At 34.4% G+C, this 17614-nt stretch overlaps 1 protein-coding gene and 1 long non-coding RNA gene across 5 annotated transcripts in view; both read left to right on the top strand.

The window, feature by feature from the left end:
- LOC141579365 (uncharacterized) overlaps positions 1-17614 on the top strand; it is a 441343-nt gene that overhangs the window by 287415 nt on the left and 136314 nt on the right. The gene's annotated exons all lie outside the window — the stretch shown is intronic.
- On the top strand, positions 7180-8115 carry LOC105061939 (olfactory receptor 6C3). Its single transcript, XM_010946068.3, has one exon. The coding sequence runs from the start codon at positions 7180-7182 to the stop codon at positions 8113-8115; it is 936 nt and encodes a 311-aa protein (XP_010944370.3).

The following is a 17614-nucleotide window of genomic DNA, read 5'->3' on the forward strand; positions in this document are numbered from 1 at the left end:
AAACTCTTCTTGAACATATTTTTCTTAACTGCTTATCTATCATGAGTCTACAATGTGCAATATCTGAATATATTTATATGTAAATGTATGTGAAAACATACAAAGTAGTACTTTTACTTAAGTCCTAATTTTACTTTTATAAACTGCCAGTGTTTTTACTTATTTCCAAAATCGTTTTGCACTTCTCCACAGTATTGCTTATTTTTTCCTTCAGGGATAATAAAAGGGAATAGTTGACATTCAAGGTAAGTTTTGGAGAGGCAAAGAGTCTTTCTTTTCTTTTTTCCCATATTTGGTATCTAATGTAATTCTTGGTAGTGTACAGGATTTATTTAATTGTTTGCTCCCGTTTTAAGTTATTCTTTTCCATTGAAGCTTTAGATATGCTGTCATCTAAGATACTATTTTTCAACACTTACATGTCCAGAAAGTCTGCCTAAGTGTGTAAGGCCTCATTTGTTTTCTTATACTCTTCAGAGGTTTAGTGATACTATTTTGTCAGCATCAGCCAATTAATAGGATAATGAACTTACTCACAATGTTTGCCTACATAATTACTGAGAGGGATATTTTCCCACTTACAATCATCTGTTCTCTTTGTGGTCATAAGCTATGCATCTTCTTTTTGTCTTTTACCTTTATATGATGAATGCTAACCTTCACTATGTATGAAATTCATATTCTGAAAAAGTAAAATGTAAGTATCTCCTCAGGAATAAAATACATCAAGAAAATTATTTTAAATATTGTACAAAAATGATTACAAGGTGTCCTAATACTAATTATATTAAAAGTGATTATGCAATGTATAGGCAAGAACACAAAAATCATAGATGTCCTATTAATCACAAAATATTTATATTATAATAAACAAAAATGTTGCAAAAATTATTAAATTGTAGTCGCTTTAAAAGTTTCTTCATTTATATATTTCATATAAATTGTGTAGTTTATTTATTTATAGTGTTCATAATTGAGATTACTTGTGTAAAGCATAAATACACAGTATTAAAGCAAAAAATAAGTTCCTAAAAGAAACTGTCGAAAAAATACTTACTCTTATAGCAAATATGACTGGTTTAGTCAATATCATTTCTAATGTCTTCTTTAATTTCTGAAAACTAAGTGCTTTGGGATTTTTAAAAGCCTTCGCAATCTGTTTCTCCCCTGTCATCTTATATTTATAACCAAATATCCAAAATATCGATAATAAAGACTAATTCTCAGAGCTCCTCTACAGCTTTTACAAAAAGAGCATTTATCAACCCATTTCTGAACATCAACCCAAATTTCTCTAAGGGTTTGCGTTCCCACTTATCCTGCCTGTAGGTGGGTAGGTGGTATCCTACCTATTGTCACTTGGAGAAGTATCACCTTGGTACTTGAAATAAGTTATAATTGAAAGGACAGCTGATGTAATGTCTTTCCAAGCTTCGTGGGCAAGATGATATGATCTTTTGGGCAGAAGTAAAGTTACTCAGTCTAGCCATAATTTTATCTCCATTACAATGGACTCGGGGGGATTAGCTGATGAATAAACAAAAAAGGCACGGTGGAGATTGGTGTTCTCAAGACACTAAGCATTAAACAATGGTCGGAATTAGTACACAATTTAGAACAAAATATTTAGGTGATAGTGGCCTGATATCAGAGCAGAAAAATATATAGAAAGATTTACATTTTTTATAATAATTCATAACTTCCCAAGGAGTAGAAACAGTAACCAAGTGGTATTCGAGATTAACAGTTTCTAAGTGGTGGCAGACTAAGTTGTGAAAAAGTGGGTTTTTCTCCAATCATAAGGAAAATATGAAGACTTCATTGTGATGTTTTAGACTGGGGCTGAGGTCTCCATTATTCTACACCGTAAGAGATACCAGTCTTGCCCTAAAGGCTTTATATCTTGCCCCTGAATGATGACATAGAAAACCTGATCGTGACTAGAATCACTATCAGTTACTCATTCCATAATTAATTTAGTATGTGTTGGGCTCCAGCTTACTTTCTGAGAATACAAAGATGACAAAGACAGCTCTTTGCATAATTTTGACTTCTTAGAAAAATTGTGAGAATTCGACATTATTTTTGAAATCTTAGATTCCCTTTCTCTTGTTCAGTACAAGCAATATTCTCTCCCAGCATTATTTTACTACTCACTACTTTGATCTGAAAAGACATATATAATATTCCACTTACATTAATTATTCAAGACATATTTTGTTGCTATTTAATCCAGGAGTTCCATAAAACATACATATAGTTTAAATTAAATGGAAATTGGGACTGTTTAATGATCTTAAAATAAAAGAAACTTTCTGAACAAAGATTTTTAAGTTATTCTTACTGTTTCTTTGGGAGACAGATGAAGTTATTCATGGTATATGATTAAGCAAAATGCAGGACATATTGAAGAAAGAGACTATTAAAAAGAACTTGACTAATGTGACATAAACATGCTCACGTTTAATTGCAAACATCGCTATTGTATTTATCTGATGTTTATCTGTAGGCCAAAATGTTATTTAAAATTATGCATCTTGGACAACATTTTATTAAATAAAGCTGCATGGAAAATTACTTTAATTAAAATAATCATCAAAAATTAACTAAACTGAGCAAATCGTCTTAACTTGATTACATTTGCAAAGACTCTATTTCCAAATAAGATCATGTCTGGAGATTCCAGGTGGACATGAATTTTTTGAAGAGCACTATGCAAACCAGGGCAGTGCTGAAAACGAATCCTTCTAATAACAATCTTAAACAATAACATATCTCTCTTGAGCATAGCAATTCATGTGCTTTCAATGTTTTTAGTAGAATCTGCTTTTATGTAAGTATATTCAATAATGGATTATAAGAACATACATGTTTTTAAGAAAGTTCTTTGAAGACCATCTTAAGCAGTAAAAACACCAATAAAAAACACAAAAATGTAAAAAATGTGACATTAAATAGGCCATGAAAAGGGCATTTGTTTAAGGTATGAGAATTGAAAAAAGAAAACAGAGCATCACCTCGTCTAACCTCAGCTGAGACAGTGTATGAAGGATAACAGTTTTTTTTCTTCTCTGTGTATGTTCTCTCTGGGAAAGTGCCCCCTGTATGATTTGGGGCTTATTAATACATTTTAGAAGACACATTTGCAAATATCAGGTCCATTAATGGATCAACTTTATGTAAAATACACAGAAGTTCATATGCTACTTCTAACTTCAGTCCTTTAGTCCAGAGTTTATTGTGATACTGTTCATTTGCATTTGTATAACTTCTTACCTGATAGGGAGAAGCCTTGCTCATGTTATGAAAATATATACATTTATTTATTCAAATCTAATGAACATATAGAGTAATTTTAGAATTGCTTTAACCCATATGCCTATGAGAAGCAAATTTGTCACTAGAATTACAGTGTTTGTGATTTTCTTTAAATCAGCCTCAGATTATCAAGTCAAAGCAGTTTTCCAAAATTACTTAGGCCAATACATTTCTTACGTGCCCCCTTTAGTATTGGTCATGTCATTAATTTGTGAAACAGTGAGATTGTTAACAAACTCAGGTTTGGCAGCTCACTGCTCAAAAGCCAATAAATTCGAGAGGCAAGTGTCAGTAGAAAGGAAAGGTTTTAATCAGAAAAGCTGGCAATCTGGGGAAATGGTAGACTCATGTCTGGAGATCAGCTTGGAAGATTCTGCTCAGCCATGACAGTTTCTAAAAGGAAATATGGAGGGGAGGAATCTGAGTGAGGGGAGGAATCTGAGTGACTCACTGAGGCAGGAGGTTGGTTCTGCCTCAGTGTCCATCACATGCAGACTGGCTGACTATTCAGATGCTATCTTGCCCCGTGATCTGCCTAAGGGGGCTGCTGGGAATAGAGGGCTAATCATTCTTTAACTGCTTAATTCTTTATCCTTACTTCTTTTTATCTAGGAAAAGAATCAACAGGTTAGACAAGGTGTGGTGTGCATTGAGAAGAGTGTAAGTCAGGAGTTAGTTTCAATTGCTTAGCGGTCACATTGCTGTAATTAGGCTCTTTTAAGGTCATAAGGGGGACAGAAATAGGAAAGGGGCAAAAAAGCTGCTTTCAAGATTTACTTGTCACAGTATGGGTTCCTCTTCAGTTTCAGCAACATCCTGGGAGATATTTTAAAAAAATTTTCACTTAGCGAAAGTCACTTCCTGTGGGCTGTTCACTGCTCTGTGTGTGTTTGAAAATGCATGGAGTCATGTTTCCACCCCCACAGAACCACACAGGAGAGCTGTAACATCTCACAAAGTCCCTTATGTTGCCCCATTGCAGTCAACCCTTCATCCCTCTCTCAACCCTGGCAACAACTGATTTGTTTTCTATCCTGATCGATTTGCTGATCCAGATTGTCACACACATAGAATCCTATAATGCTCAGCCTTTGAATGATTCTTTCACTTAGTAAAATGGACTTACGTTTCACTCATGTTGTCTGTGAATCAGTAAGGGGCTCTGGTGCTAAGCTTGTTTCTGGTGGGAGGGATTTTGACTCCCCGCATTTCAGAGGCCAAAGGTAATTTTGATGTTTCTTTGTTGTTGCTGCTTTTGGTTTGGTTTGGTTTCATCATCACCACCAATGATTTTTTTTTTTTAATTAGCAAAAACTTGTAAAACTTTTCATATGTAAGGCTCTTCCTTCTTAGCTTTTCCATGGCTTACCATCTCCTGGAAAATGCCAGACTTGGATACATGCTAGAGGTTTGAAAATACTCTGTGAGCAGTGAATGCATATGTGAGAAAAATTACCTCCTTTAAGTGAGGTAATTGCAGAGTCTCTAGAAATGCATGACCAATTTCACGAAGCAGAGAAGCAGGATCCTTCTGTTGGCAAGGGAGTCTAGGTGGAGCCTCCATGTTCAGATGTTCCGAGTCATCTGAGTCCACAGATGCCTTCAATCCGATTCTCAGTCCCTACTCTTTCCCAATCAACACCTTAACATTCACCTAAGACACGTGGAGAGGTTGTGAATTACATCAGTTTTACTGTTACGGAAACTGTAGGAACAGGATTTCATATTGGCTGTGCCATCTCTTTGGTTACGAGGTAATTGATACATTGAAGTTGCGTTTTCTTTCTTTAAACTGTCAAATGCATTTGGAAGCAGCCAGCCCTCTGCATAAGCCAGGCATTCATGATGCAGCCTTCTTTAATCTGTTTTAGTAGTGATTTGATCCTAGGTGAGCTCTGCCTTGCTAGTGTGTAAATGCAGACTACCAGGGTTTCATTGTCTAATGAAATCATTGCTGACTTCAGACCGCACAGGTTGATTATTGGTTAGATTCTAATTGCTTTGGGAGTCTGTTACTTGGATATGCTCTCCGTATATCAAGTGCAAATTAGACTGAGTTCTGTTTTTGTAAGATGTCACATCTATTTTGATTATTCTTGAAATAGTCAATACTTGTGGTTAATGGAAGTGATTATTTTGTATAAGTCAACGTTTAGGTCCTCTATGGGATACAAAGATGAACGTAACCATTCTCAAGGGAGATGCACGACAGAGAAGAGTTAGGAGGCTACTGAAAATGCCAAGGGTGACTTCCACAAATCCCTCATGGTCTACATTATGGCAGAGATGTGCTCTGACTTTGCCTTGTTCCCAGGAGATGAATGCATGACTCTCTTCATAGCTCAAAACAACCAGACTTGAAAATGTATTAGTACAACCAGAGGGACACCAGATTTAACAATCTGTACTCATAATACCCAATAGTGTCATATCCCTGTCAGTTCTCTCTTTAAATATAACTTTATTAAACTTCTAGAGCAACATTATTGAAGAGGACTATAATATATTTCCAGATCTTCTTAAGGTTTCTGACATTCCATTTTTATTTCCTAAACTATTTCCCTTGAGTGTTCATAAAATAGAGAAAGTTTAATCAAACTTAATTAATATGACTTTGCTAGTGTCTGGCAGAGAAGCAGTGATGTTCCAGTCTATTATGCACAGCAGAACTGTGGCTGTCTGAAATATGTAGAAGATAGCTGACGTGATTTTAGCAATCCAAATACAGAGAATGGTGTATCCAGCTCAGCTGGGGATGAACTGAATAGGTTAGGATGAAGGAGAGGTTTTCCTACACATTTCTGGAATATCCTTATGGATAGGGTGTCACATGTGAAAATAAATGTGAGGCAGAACTCCAAGTCAGTAAATCATTTTTTCATAAAGCTTAATAGCTGTGAATGAAGGATGTCCAGACAGAAAATGCACTGGGCTACAACCTGGGTGACAGAGCTGCTGAGATCTGAGGCAAGTAGTTATTTTTCAATTTGTACTTCGGTGCCAAATGAAAAATGAATAAATACTGCATATCCCTTTAAGCTCAAAAATAAAAATGTTTCCATATATACATTTCTAGCAAGTTATAGAAGATGTCAAACATTAATGATTTCTATGGAATTATAAAAAAATCATCAAGTGATAAGGTAATATATTCTCTGTTAAATAAATGTTAGATTATTTATTCTATTTTTTACTAAATACATACATATATTACTCTATAATATGTATGCAGTGTTTTCATTTTATCTGAAAAGCTACATCAAGAAATATTAGTATTGAAATAAAATGAGTAATTAAGTTATGTAGTAAATAAACATTTTAAGTTTATTTTATATCCTAAGAAAATCATTCATTGAGTTCTTACATCATAAAAAGTAATGGGTTGATGCCTTAGTAATCTACGTTTTATTTGTATCTTTTAATGGAATTGAGATCATCTATTCCTGTCTTTAACTGGTAGTATCTTCTAATAAATACATTACATAAAAAGGGAAAAATGTGTATTTTATATGATTGTTTTGAGAAAAATGCAATGATTTGCATAAATTGGACAAAGCAAAAAGTATTGATTGAATTTGCCACCTCTCAATAATGTGACTTACTTTATGAAGATTTCCTAACTTCTACTAGATTTAAATAAGAGAACGAGTAAATAAAGCAGGACTCACAAATATGTATTAAGATATAATGCAAATAAAATAGTCAAGAGAAAATAACATCAGCATGGATTCTAGAAAATGTTTTAGAATTGTATCAATGATGATGATATTGATCATGATGAATTATATCCTCATCTCTTCCCTTTAATACACTTTCCACCTAAATGTCTTAAAGAAGGAAAAATGAGAAAGAGAGAGGGAAATGAACCACACAGGGATCACAGAGTTTGTCCTCCTAGGCCTTTCTGATGATCCTGACCTTCAGATTGTGATTTTCCTCTTTTTGTTTATCACATATGTATTAAGTGTCACTGGAAACCTCACTATCATCACCCTGACTTTGCTGGACTCCCATCTACAGACGCCAATGTATTTCTTCCTCCGAAACTTCTCTTTCCTAGAAGTCTCCTTTACCACTGTATGTATCCCTAGGTTTCTGGGGACAATTATCACCAGAGATAAGACTATTTCTTATAACAGTTGTGCAGCTCAGCTATTTTTCTTTATTTTCATGGGGGTGACAGAGTTTTATCTTCTAACTGCCATGTCCTACGACCGCTACGTTGCCATCTGCAAGCCCCTTCATTACACAGCCATCATGAGCAGGAAGGTCTGCAGCCTGCTTGTGCTGTGTGCATGGCTGGGTGGCTTTCTGACCATTTTCCCACCCGTTGTGCTTCTCCTCCAGCTGGATTTCTGTGCCTCCAATGTCATTGATCACTTTGCATGTGACTATTTTCCCCTTTTGCAATTATCTTGCTCAGATACGTGGTTCCTAGAAGTAATGGGATTTTATTTTGCTTTGGTTAGTTTGCTGTTCACCTTGGCATTAGTGATTTTGTCTTATATGTACATCATCAGGACTATTTTGAGAATCCCATCTGCCAGTCAGAGGAAAAAGGCTTTCTCCACGTGTTCCTCTCACATGATTGTCATTTCCATCTCTTATGGAAGCTGTATATTCATGTATGCTAATCCCTCGGCCAAAGAAGAGGCATCTGTCACTAAAGGAGTAGCTGTTCTCAACACGTCTGTTGCCCCCATGCTCAACCCCTTCATTTACACCCTGAGAAACCAGCAAGTAAAACAAGCCTTCAAAGACATGGTCTATAAAGTAATATTTTCTGCCAAGAAATGAATTTTTTGACATAAATAAAGGACACTCTGAAGAGCTATTAGGTTAAATCTTGGAATTCCTGAATGTCATACAACTATCCTTGCTGTTTATAGTCTCTTTAGTTGCTTTATGCCCACGGTACAGTTAATATCTTTTCCCAATCCATTTCTTCCACTTCCGTGCCTTAAGTTTCTCCAGTGCATTGTTTATTGACATTTAAAAATATATTTCTCCTACAGAATTTTCTGGGGATGAAATGTATTTCTTTAAGTCATACTTTACAGCAGGAGGTAGAAAATAATTTTAATTCTCTTAAATATCAGTCCCTAAAAGGATCCTATGATTACACATTGTACTTCAAATATAGAGTTCCAGAATTAATGTCTAATTTGTTGTGTATTTTGAAGATGAACAGTGATAATTTCTTGAGGTGTAAAGAATCTAGATGTTCATATTATTATATATTAACTTCAGTCCAAAGAAATAATATGTACTATTGTATTACACATTAAATGGAGACATTTATACTTTGTGAAATTTGGTGCATATTTTCATGATAAATGTTGTTCATGATATTATGTTATATTTATATAATTTCTATATTTTCTGTTTTCTATCATTTTTAGAAAATAGTTATATTAAAAAGTTCAAAAGAAATGCAATAAAACTTAAACACTGGCACTTTCCTGAACTCAAGGACCATCTTTATAAGTTATTTTGATTTCTTTGTCAGGTGTTCATCCATCTCCATTCCTTTAGGGTCTGTTTTTAGAGATTTATTCATTTGTTTCATTGGGACATTTTCCCCTTTCACCTGTTTCTTCATGTTTCTTATAACGTGTTGTTGTTGCTTGCAATTTGAGAAAACAGCCACATCTCTCAGCTGTTTTAGACTGGATTTGTAAAGGCAAGACCTTCCCCATTCTGTCCACTAGAAATTCTGGGGACTGCTCAAATCTTTTGTGAGGATGTGTCTTCTCAGATTTGTGTTTGGAGATTTCTAATCGGAAGATTTTTGCCCATTTTATGCAGCAGTAACCTATAATCTCTTGCTCTGTTTCTGTCTGCTGTAACTCAGTTGCTTGAAGAAGTCACACAGCTCTTTTTGTTCTCAGCAGCCTCTGGGCATCTAGAGCATGTGAGGTACCATAAGGGCCCCAAGATGGGCTAGAGAGACAGCAGTCCTCCAGCAGGCCCTGAAGAGCCCAGATGTGGGGCACGTGCTCCACATTTCTTCCTTACGCTGAGGGAGAGGCCACTGAGTGTTGTTTGCCTCAGAGTACTAGAAATTGGTCTGCTGGTATGTACGATTTTCAAAAGGATCCTCTTATACTATTATAAAACATACTTTCTTTAAATTAAATCATTGTAAATTACTTGAGCTTCACTTCATAGCCTAGAATATGGCCAGAGTTTTGTAAACACTTCTTGTGAATTGGAAAATTATATGTAATGGTGAGTGCAGTGTTCTATTTGAGTCCGCTCGCCTATTTGAGTCCATTAATCACGTGATTTAAATATCTACTTCTACTGTTTGTGTTATTAATGAGTTCTTTAAATCTTCCAAAGCGTCTCTGTAGTTCTTTTGTTCTCTTTGTAGTTATTTTTTCCCATTGTAGCAATGTTTTTATTTTTAAAAATATTAACTCTGTTTTTATGCAGACGCAAGTTGGAGTTGTTACTTTTTATTGGACATAACTTTTTATCATTAAGAAAAACCATTGATTCCTCTCCATGTGAAGTGTACTTTTTTCTGTAACATTTACCTTGACTAATACTTCTATAGCTCTACCAGCACTTAAAAATCTATGTTGTTTACATGGCATGTATTTTCTCTATCAGTCATTTACTTATGAGTGGATGCTAGCCTATTGAGCAGAACGTCTGTCACCAGGTGCATATCTTTGTACGTTGGTCCGCTAGTTATTAGGTACTCTCAATAGTGCCGTACGTATGGACAGAGGAAGAGGATGTAATGCAGGAGAAATTGGTTTTGAAGACGTCTGAGTCATCTGTTTCTAAGCTTTACTTCTGCCTTCTGGACCTGCTCAAGTCTGAGCTCCCAAGTACTATCTCCCTTTGATGATAGATCGCTGCTATAAATTACCAAGTTATAAATTAGAAAGTCCAGTAACACTCTGTTGACTATGGGAACTCTAATGTAATGGTCAGTTGATGCTCTGTGGTTTGGCCTTTAGTCTCTACTAAGACCCAGTGGCAAGCTCAGGTTTGTTGTTTCAAAGGAGAATGTTTATCTGTAAAAGATTTTTCCATAATCAAAGTTTGTAGTTTGAATCTCCACCTGTGGGAAAGCGGAAGTGCCTTATAGCATCCTCTTTGTCACCGAGACTTCAAATAGCACTGGAATTGCTGGGTCATTTGCCAAGGTAGAAGAGCACTAATACTAAAACCAGCACTAAATTTCATGTGGGAAACAGGCATGCAATAATGATCAAGAGATCTTGAGAAACAAGGCCAATATGAGAGGTTTAAGCATACAGATAAAATACAGTATAAGGCTTGTATAGTGAAAACAGGTACTGAGGTAGGAAAAGAGAGAGAGATTATTAGAGTAAAATAAAGTAAGTGACACAATTCTCAGTATACCTATTTGCATAGTATTAACTTTTGAGATATTCTCATTGTTTCACATATTTCAAAGATGAAATTAAATGGTCAAAAATGGGGAAAAACCTTAACATTGAATACACACAAGTGAATATAATTTTAAAATAAACAAGCTTGTTGGGTGAAGAACAAAAAATTGATACAAGTAGGTTTTCAAGATAGCATTTTGAACAGACCATCAGTAGGACAAGGTTTGCAAAGAAGAATGAACTTTTTTAGTACGTTTGTTTTTATACTTGCAGTGTCAGAATTCTGAAACTGTATGTGTTGTAGAATTGAGTAACTGACAGGAGAATGGGTTTGTTGGAGCCAGGTTTCTCACTGCAGAGAAAGAGACACAATGTGGTATAAGAGAGGAAGTGAAAAATCCTGTGTTATTGGACTGGAATAAGAATGTTGTGAGTCCATTCCTTTTCCGAATATTTTTCCTTTCTCTATTTCCTGCAAGCTCCAAGGAATAATGATAACTCAATAGGAAGAACCACACAAAGCATCCAGATCTTGAACTCAGAGTACTATTTCTCGCTGAAAATAACTTCTGAGAACTGGAGAAATGGTTGACTCCAGGTGGATTCCAGGACTTAGCATTGAAGCGACAAGAAGAGCTGAAGTATCTTATCGTTCCAAAATATAAGTGCTCTGAAAATGTAGCCACATATCAAAAGATAAGGATTCACTTAGAAGTTGTTCTCACTGACAATATCAAGACATTTGGAGCAATGAACTGAATAATGATAAAAATAGACAATAACACATTATGTAGAAAAACACTATAAAAAGTGCATAAATTGATACTAGGATTAGAGAATAAAATGCTTTTCTTTATGGTAAAATTCTAATAAATGTAGAAAGAGTAATGGATTTAGAAAAATCACATTTGTTTTAATGTTATATTATTATATATTGCCATCAATAAATAGGTTAGAGAACAAATAATAAGGAATGATTACAATAAAAGTTTCTTAGGCAATATAATATTCATACAGTCAAAATATCCCTGCACTACAGAGTAATTTTTAATTTCTCAGGGGGGAAAGTAGCTTTACATTGGAAAACTTTACAGTAGAGAACCACATTAATAAATAATAAATATTACCATTGCTGACAATCTAAAGCTGATGTGAAGTACCTCTTAATATGGTGTACTGAGATGCCTCAGTCCCACTGACTATTTGACTGTCCATGGACAGCTAAGGCACTGTCTCAGCTCTGTCTGGTAATGTAATTTGCCCTCCCCTTTTCTTCAAGATTGCCTTGGCAGTATTGTCTTTACTTTTTACTTAAGTTATGTGCCATCAAGTAAAATCCGAAGATAATAAATGTGTAACAATTTTAATTTTACATCAAAAAAATATAAACACATGGAACCAACAGAAAGAACAAAAATCGATTATTGTCTGATACCCAGAAGCCCTAATCATGCTCCTATACTCGGAATATTTTCTTTGAACTCCTTCTTACTTAGGACTGATACTGATTTTTAACTAAATAATTTTCTAGTGAGAAATGTTTTCAATTCTTTGACATTTTTGATGCTTGGATTATGAACCAGTTTATGATCCGGCATATGGTTAGTTTTGGTAGCTATTAAGTGTTCTTGAAAATAAAATAATGTAGGGAAGAGTGACATCAGCAAGGTGGCAGAATAGGGGGCTCCAACCCCCAGCCTTCATATTCCAACAGAAACACCAATTTAATAACGGTCCATAGGAGAAAATACCTTTAGGAGTGCTGCAGAATCCAAGAGACAAGATAAAGCACATTGGTGGAGCACAAAGAAGCATTGACAAAGCTGTGAGAAGAATAGTTTCACTGTTTTTGTGAGGACTTGTCTTTAACTCCCTTGAGTAAATACCAAGGAGCAAGGCTGATGGATTGAAGGGCGAGTGTGGTTACTTTTGGAAGAAACTGTCAAATTGCCTTCCAAAGTGGCTTTCCCATGTTGCATTCCTGTCAGTAGTGAATGAGACTGCCTGTTGTACCACGTCCCCATCAGCATTAGATGTCAGTTTTAGAATAGATTTGGCTGTTCTGATAGGTGGGCAGTGTAGTCTCCTTGTTTTAATTTGCATTTCCCTGATGACTCATGGACATCTTTTTTTTTTTCTTCCAGTTTTATTAGGTAGAATTATTACAGTTTGACTGCACATATACATTACATTGCATGTAAATACATATATACAGTATACTGCACATATTTTTTTAGTTTACATATATGTACTGATCATTGCTTCTAAGAACAGATTAGAGCTTTAGCTTTTTAAACTTAACTAGTTATCAAAGGAATAAAGCCAACCACAAAGTAAGAATCAACACAATGCAGTAATTCAGTCACAGAGGACACTCAAATGTGCTTACACATATTCAAGAAATCAATCATCTAAATTGTAAATCATTAGTTCATTTGTCATCATCTTTTTCTTCTCCTCCTCCTTCTTTTCTACATATAAGTGATATCATATGGCATTTTTCTTTCTGTTTCCAACCCACTTCTGTTAAAATGACAGTCTCCAGGGCCATCCATGTTGCTGCAAGTGGCATTATTACATTCTTTTTTATGACTGCGTAGTGTTCCATTGTGTATATGTGCCACTTCTTGTTTTTCCAGTTATCTGTTGATGGACATTTGGGTTGTTTCCATGTCTTTCCTTATTGTAGATAGGATTCATGGACATCTTTTCATATGCTTATTTGCCATCTGTATATCTTCCTTGGGTAAGTGTCTGCTAAGATCTTTTGCTCCTTTGTTATTTGGGGTGTTTTGTTATTTTATTGATGAGTTTTAAGAATTCTTTGCATATTTTCGATAATAGTTCTTTATGAGATGTTTCTTTTTACAATACTTCTGTGGCTCTTCTTACAATTCTCTTGTCATTCCCTTTCACAGCAGGAGTTTTAAATTTCAATGAAGTTCATTTTATCCACTGTTTATTTTGTGGATGACACCCTTTGGTGTTGTTTCTAAGAAGTCATTGCTATCCCCAAGATCATAAAGGTTTTATCCTATGTTATCTGCTTACCTTTTTCTAGTTTCCTGTTCTTTTTCTAGTTTCCTGAGGTGGCAATTTAGATGATTAATTTTAGATTCTTCGTATGTTCTAATATGTTTATTCCATGTTATAAATTTATCTTTAAGCACTGTTTTTACTGTATCCCACAAATTTTGACAAGCTGTGTTTCCACTTTTACTTACTTCAAAATATTTTAAAATTTATTCTGACACTACTTATTTGTTCCACGTATTATTTAGAAGCATGTTTAATTTCCATGTATTTGGGGATTTTCTAGTTATGTTTTTGTTCTTGATTTATCGCTTAATTCCATTGCAGTTGGGAGCAGACATTGTATTATTTCTATTTTAAAATTTTGTTTGGTGTGTTTGATGGCCCAAAATGCAGTCTCTCTTGGTAAATATTCCATGTGTGCTTGAGAAAAATGTGAATTTTGCTGTTATTGGGTGAAGTACCTTATAGATGTCAATTTTAACTAGTTAGTTGATTGATGACATTGCTGAGTTTATCAATGTCCTTAACTAATTTTCTACTTGCTGCTGGGTATGTTCATTTCTGATGGATGAATGTTGACTTCTGCAACTGTAGTAGTGTATTCATCTATTTCTTTTTGTAATTCTATTATTTTATACCTCACATAGTTTGATTATCTGCTGTTAGGTGCATAGTCATTAGGAATTTTTAGGTCTTCTTCAAAAATTGACCCTTTATCAAAGAGCCGCTTTTATAGAGACATTTTTTATATGAGAAAACAAAATATAATATTTATACATGAGATTCACTCATCCTAGGATTTTAGTCAGCAAGGAAAAAAAAAAGATCTATTCTCAGAGAAATCTTGGTTTAGGAATTTCAGGAAACCTCTTCTAAAACATTTCCATGTTTAGCTATTTCCTCATAGATAGTATGCAAATATTCCATATGCTTCTGGCCTATTTCTCACACCCTCTTGTCTCAATGGACATTGTCCCCCAAGTTTCTTGTTTCAATGTTGGTACAAATGTTGATATCATGTTTATAATCCTTAGTGTGTTTTCCTCTTGGCCCCTGTAGACAGACTGAGTTCACTGGAGTATTTCCCATGAGCCTGGGCATACAGGGTGGATAAAATAACACGTGGCTTATGCAGGTTATAATCCTTGCAGAAATCATGTCCAGAAAGGCTCAAAGTAACTGCATAACTTCCTTCTTCTTCCCTATTTTTGCTCCCATGGCTATAATGGAAAACGTATCAAAGAAAATTAGCCACAGAAATAAAATAATTCCAAATGTATTGATAAACTGTGATTTTTAGAAATGCTAGATTTCTTAACCTAAAACTGAAATACTTGACAGTATTTTTTAAAAGTAATTTCAACCAGCTGCTATGATGTCTCTGTACAAATAGAGGTAAGATTATGAAGTTAAAGCCAGTGAAAACTTTCCTTTCCTTAGCTCTGATTTATTAATTCTTAGCTTAATTTTTCATCAAATTGACTCGAATAATGTGAGGTTGTTATTCCTTTCTGCATTATGAAAATTGAGCATGTTTATTTCCTGTTTGTCATAGTAATTGATTTCTTTATTAATTTTCAGAGAATTAATCTGTGAGTTTCAGCCTCCTAATTGCATGTAGGTTTGATAAGCAGCATATGATTCAGTTTCAGGCAGGAAGAGTTTAGAATTCCAGTTTCACCATAACTAGCTGCATGATCTTGTTTATGTTATTTAACCTCTCAGTGTCAAAGTTTCTCCATATGTAACAGTGTTATCATAATGAGTAGATGAGATAAGTATGTAAAACATTAGCATTGTCTCTCAGATGAGTTTCCTCAAAAATCCTTATTATCATTTTATAGTGGAACTATCTGCCTCTAATGTGATAATTGACTTTATTTTTAGGAATAAAGAAGATAATGGGTTTACTGTGTGGGAGTATGTGCTATAAAATTTTTATATAATTTAATTTTACTTTATATTTAAATTAGCTCTCACAATAGTTCTGTGAAATATTCTCATTTTCACGATGGAAAAAAAAAATCCCCCCAAAACCAAAAAACAAACCGAAAACTCAGGGAGAGTTGTATTTTTAATCCATTTCTCTTGGAATGCAAAGCCTGCAGGCTGTCCCAATAATCACACACATTATAAATTAAAATTAAGTCCTGATGCCGTAATTCATATGAGAATTGCTTTTCCTTTTGAAGTTATACATTATCTTCAATTGTAGATACTATTTACAAACTGAGACAATCAGGAGAGAAAGAGAACATCTCTTTGAAAACCTATGGATTTTGAGAGTGATTTAGGTTACAACACTTTTTCTTTCATTATTCTTATTCATACTGGTTGGTACTTTGATCTCACTGACTTGATCTGCCTCCCCCTTCCCATTAGGCAAAAAGCAAGGTCACTTTTTTCTTTCAAAACACTCAGAGAAACAGAATTCTAAATTATAGGACTATTTGAAGATAATCTTAAAGTAATAATTTGAAAATAATCTAAATTGATTCTTCTGAAATTTTTTTTCATGCTGTCATAATGAAGTTCTTACATGATGAGTTCTTACTCAGCAAACAGAGTCAGAAGTAGAATAAATCATTCTAGAAAAAAAAAATTAGGGTTGTTATAAAACCAAACCCAAAATATCAAAATAATCCAACGCTCTGTTCTAGTCACTGACAAATTAACCTAGCATACAGACCTAACACCAAGAAAAAGATCGTCAGGGGAAAGACAGAGAATTGGAAAACTGTATAGTAATGTTGAGGGTGAAGATTGTATTGAGGATATATGTGTTCACAAGCTCACTTATGGCTTCTTAGGAGTTTTAACATAAGAAGAGAAAATTCAGTACACATAGAGAATGTGGGAAGATAATCTAAGTTTCCAGTTATATTGTGGAATTTAGGGAGCTTCTCACAATTTATACAAAATAAGAAAAGACAATCTCTTGATCTTTGATAGACATTGAAATATAGTTGCTTTTTAAATTGAACAATTTGTAGAATGCTGTTTCTTTTCTCCTTATGATTTATTGTGAAGCCATCATTATGATTTATTATGAAGCCATAGTTATGATTTACTGTGGAATGGCAGAAGTTTCCTGAAAATCATTTCTAGTTGTTTTATTTAACACAAGGGCAAGCATTTGCTTGCTGAATAGGTTAATTTTCACTTGCAGTGAGCTACAAGCTTGATTCAATGATGAGATTTCCAAGATATGAGAATTCATTAAAAAGGAAGGAATAGAAAGGAATATGAAGCTTGTTATCATAAATCACATAGGACTAGGAAAAAATGTGAATTGAATAGTTAGGAAGGAAAGTCTGAAAGGATGTCTTACTGACAGATATAGCATTGATTACTTTACCAGAAACATCCCAGAAATGGTTTACAGATCAAAGAATCACACACAGCTATTAATCCCAGAAGATTGTTCATTGAGAACAATGAATTTTACATTTGTAAGTATCTATCATTCTTGAATGGCCATAAATTTATTCACAGAATATGTATTTATAATGTCTGTTTTTCTTCTAAGTGCTGTTAAGACTTTTTCTCTAGTCTCTGAGGAATAGTGAAAGAATAAGTTCATTTTCTTGTGAACTTCACATGCTCTCGCAGTAGCCTTGGCCACCATCCACTTCAACTGGAATTTTCCTTAATTTGAAAGCAGCAATAGTTTTTTGCTAGAAAGTGAAGTAAGTGAAAAGAAAGCTCACGTATGTAAGGGAAGAAAACAAAGTTGAGAAATTTCATAGTATTACGATGTATCACATACCAGAAATCAACAAACGTGTATCTTGAAATTAAACATTCTATTGTAGAAAATTCTCTCCTGACATTGGAATGTAAACTTGACCATGTAATGCGAATTCACAGAATTACTGATATGAAAA

The sequence above is a fragment of the Camelus bactrianus genome, chromosome 12 (genome assembly GCF_048773025.1).
Source record: "Camelus bactrianus isolate YW-2024 breed Bactrian camel chromosome 12, ASM4877302v1, whole genome shotgun sequence".
Classification (NCBI taxonomy): domain Eukaryota; kingdom Metazoa; phylum Chordata; class Mammalia; order Artiodactyla; family Camelidae; genus Camelus; species Camelus bactrianus.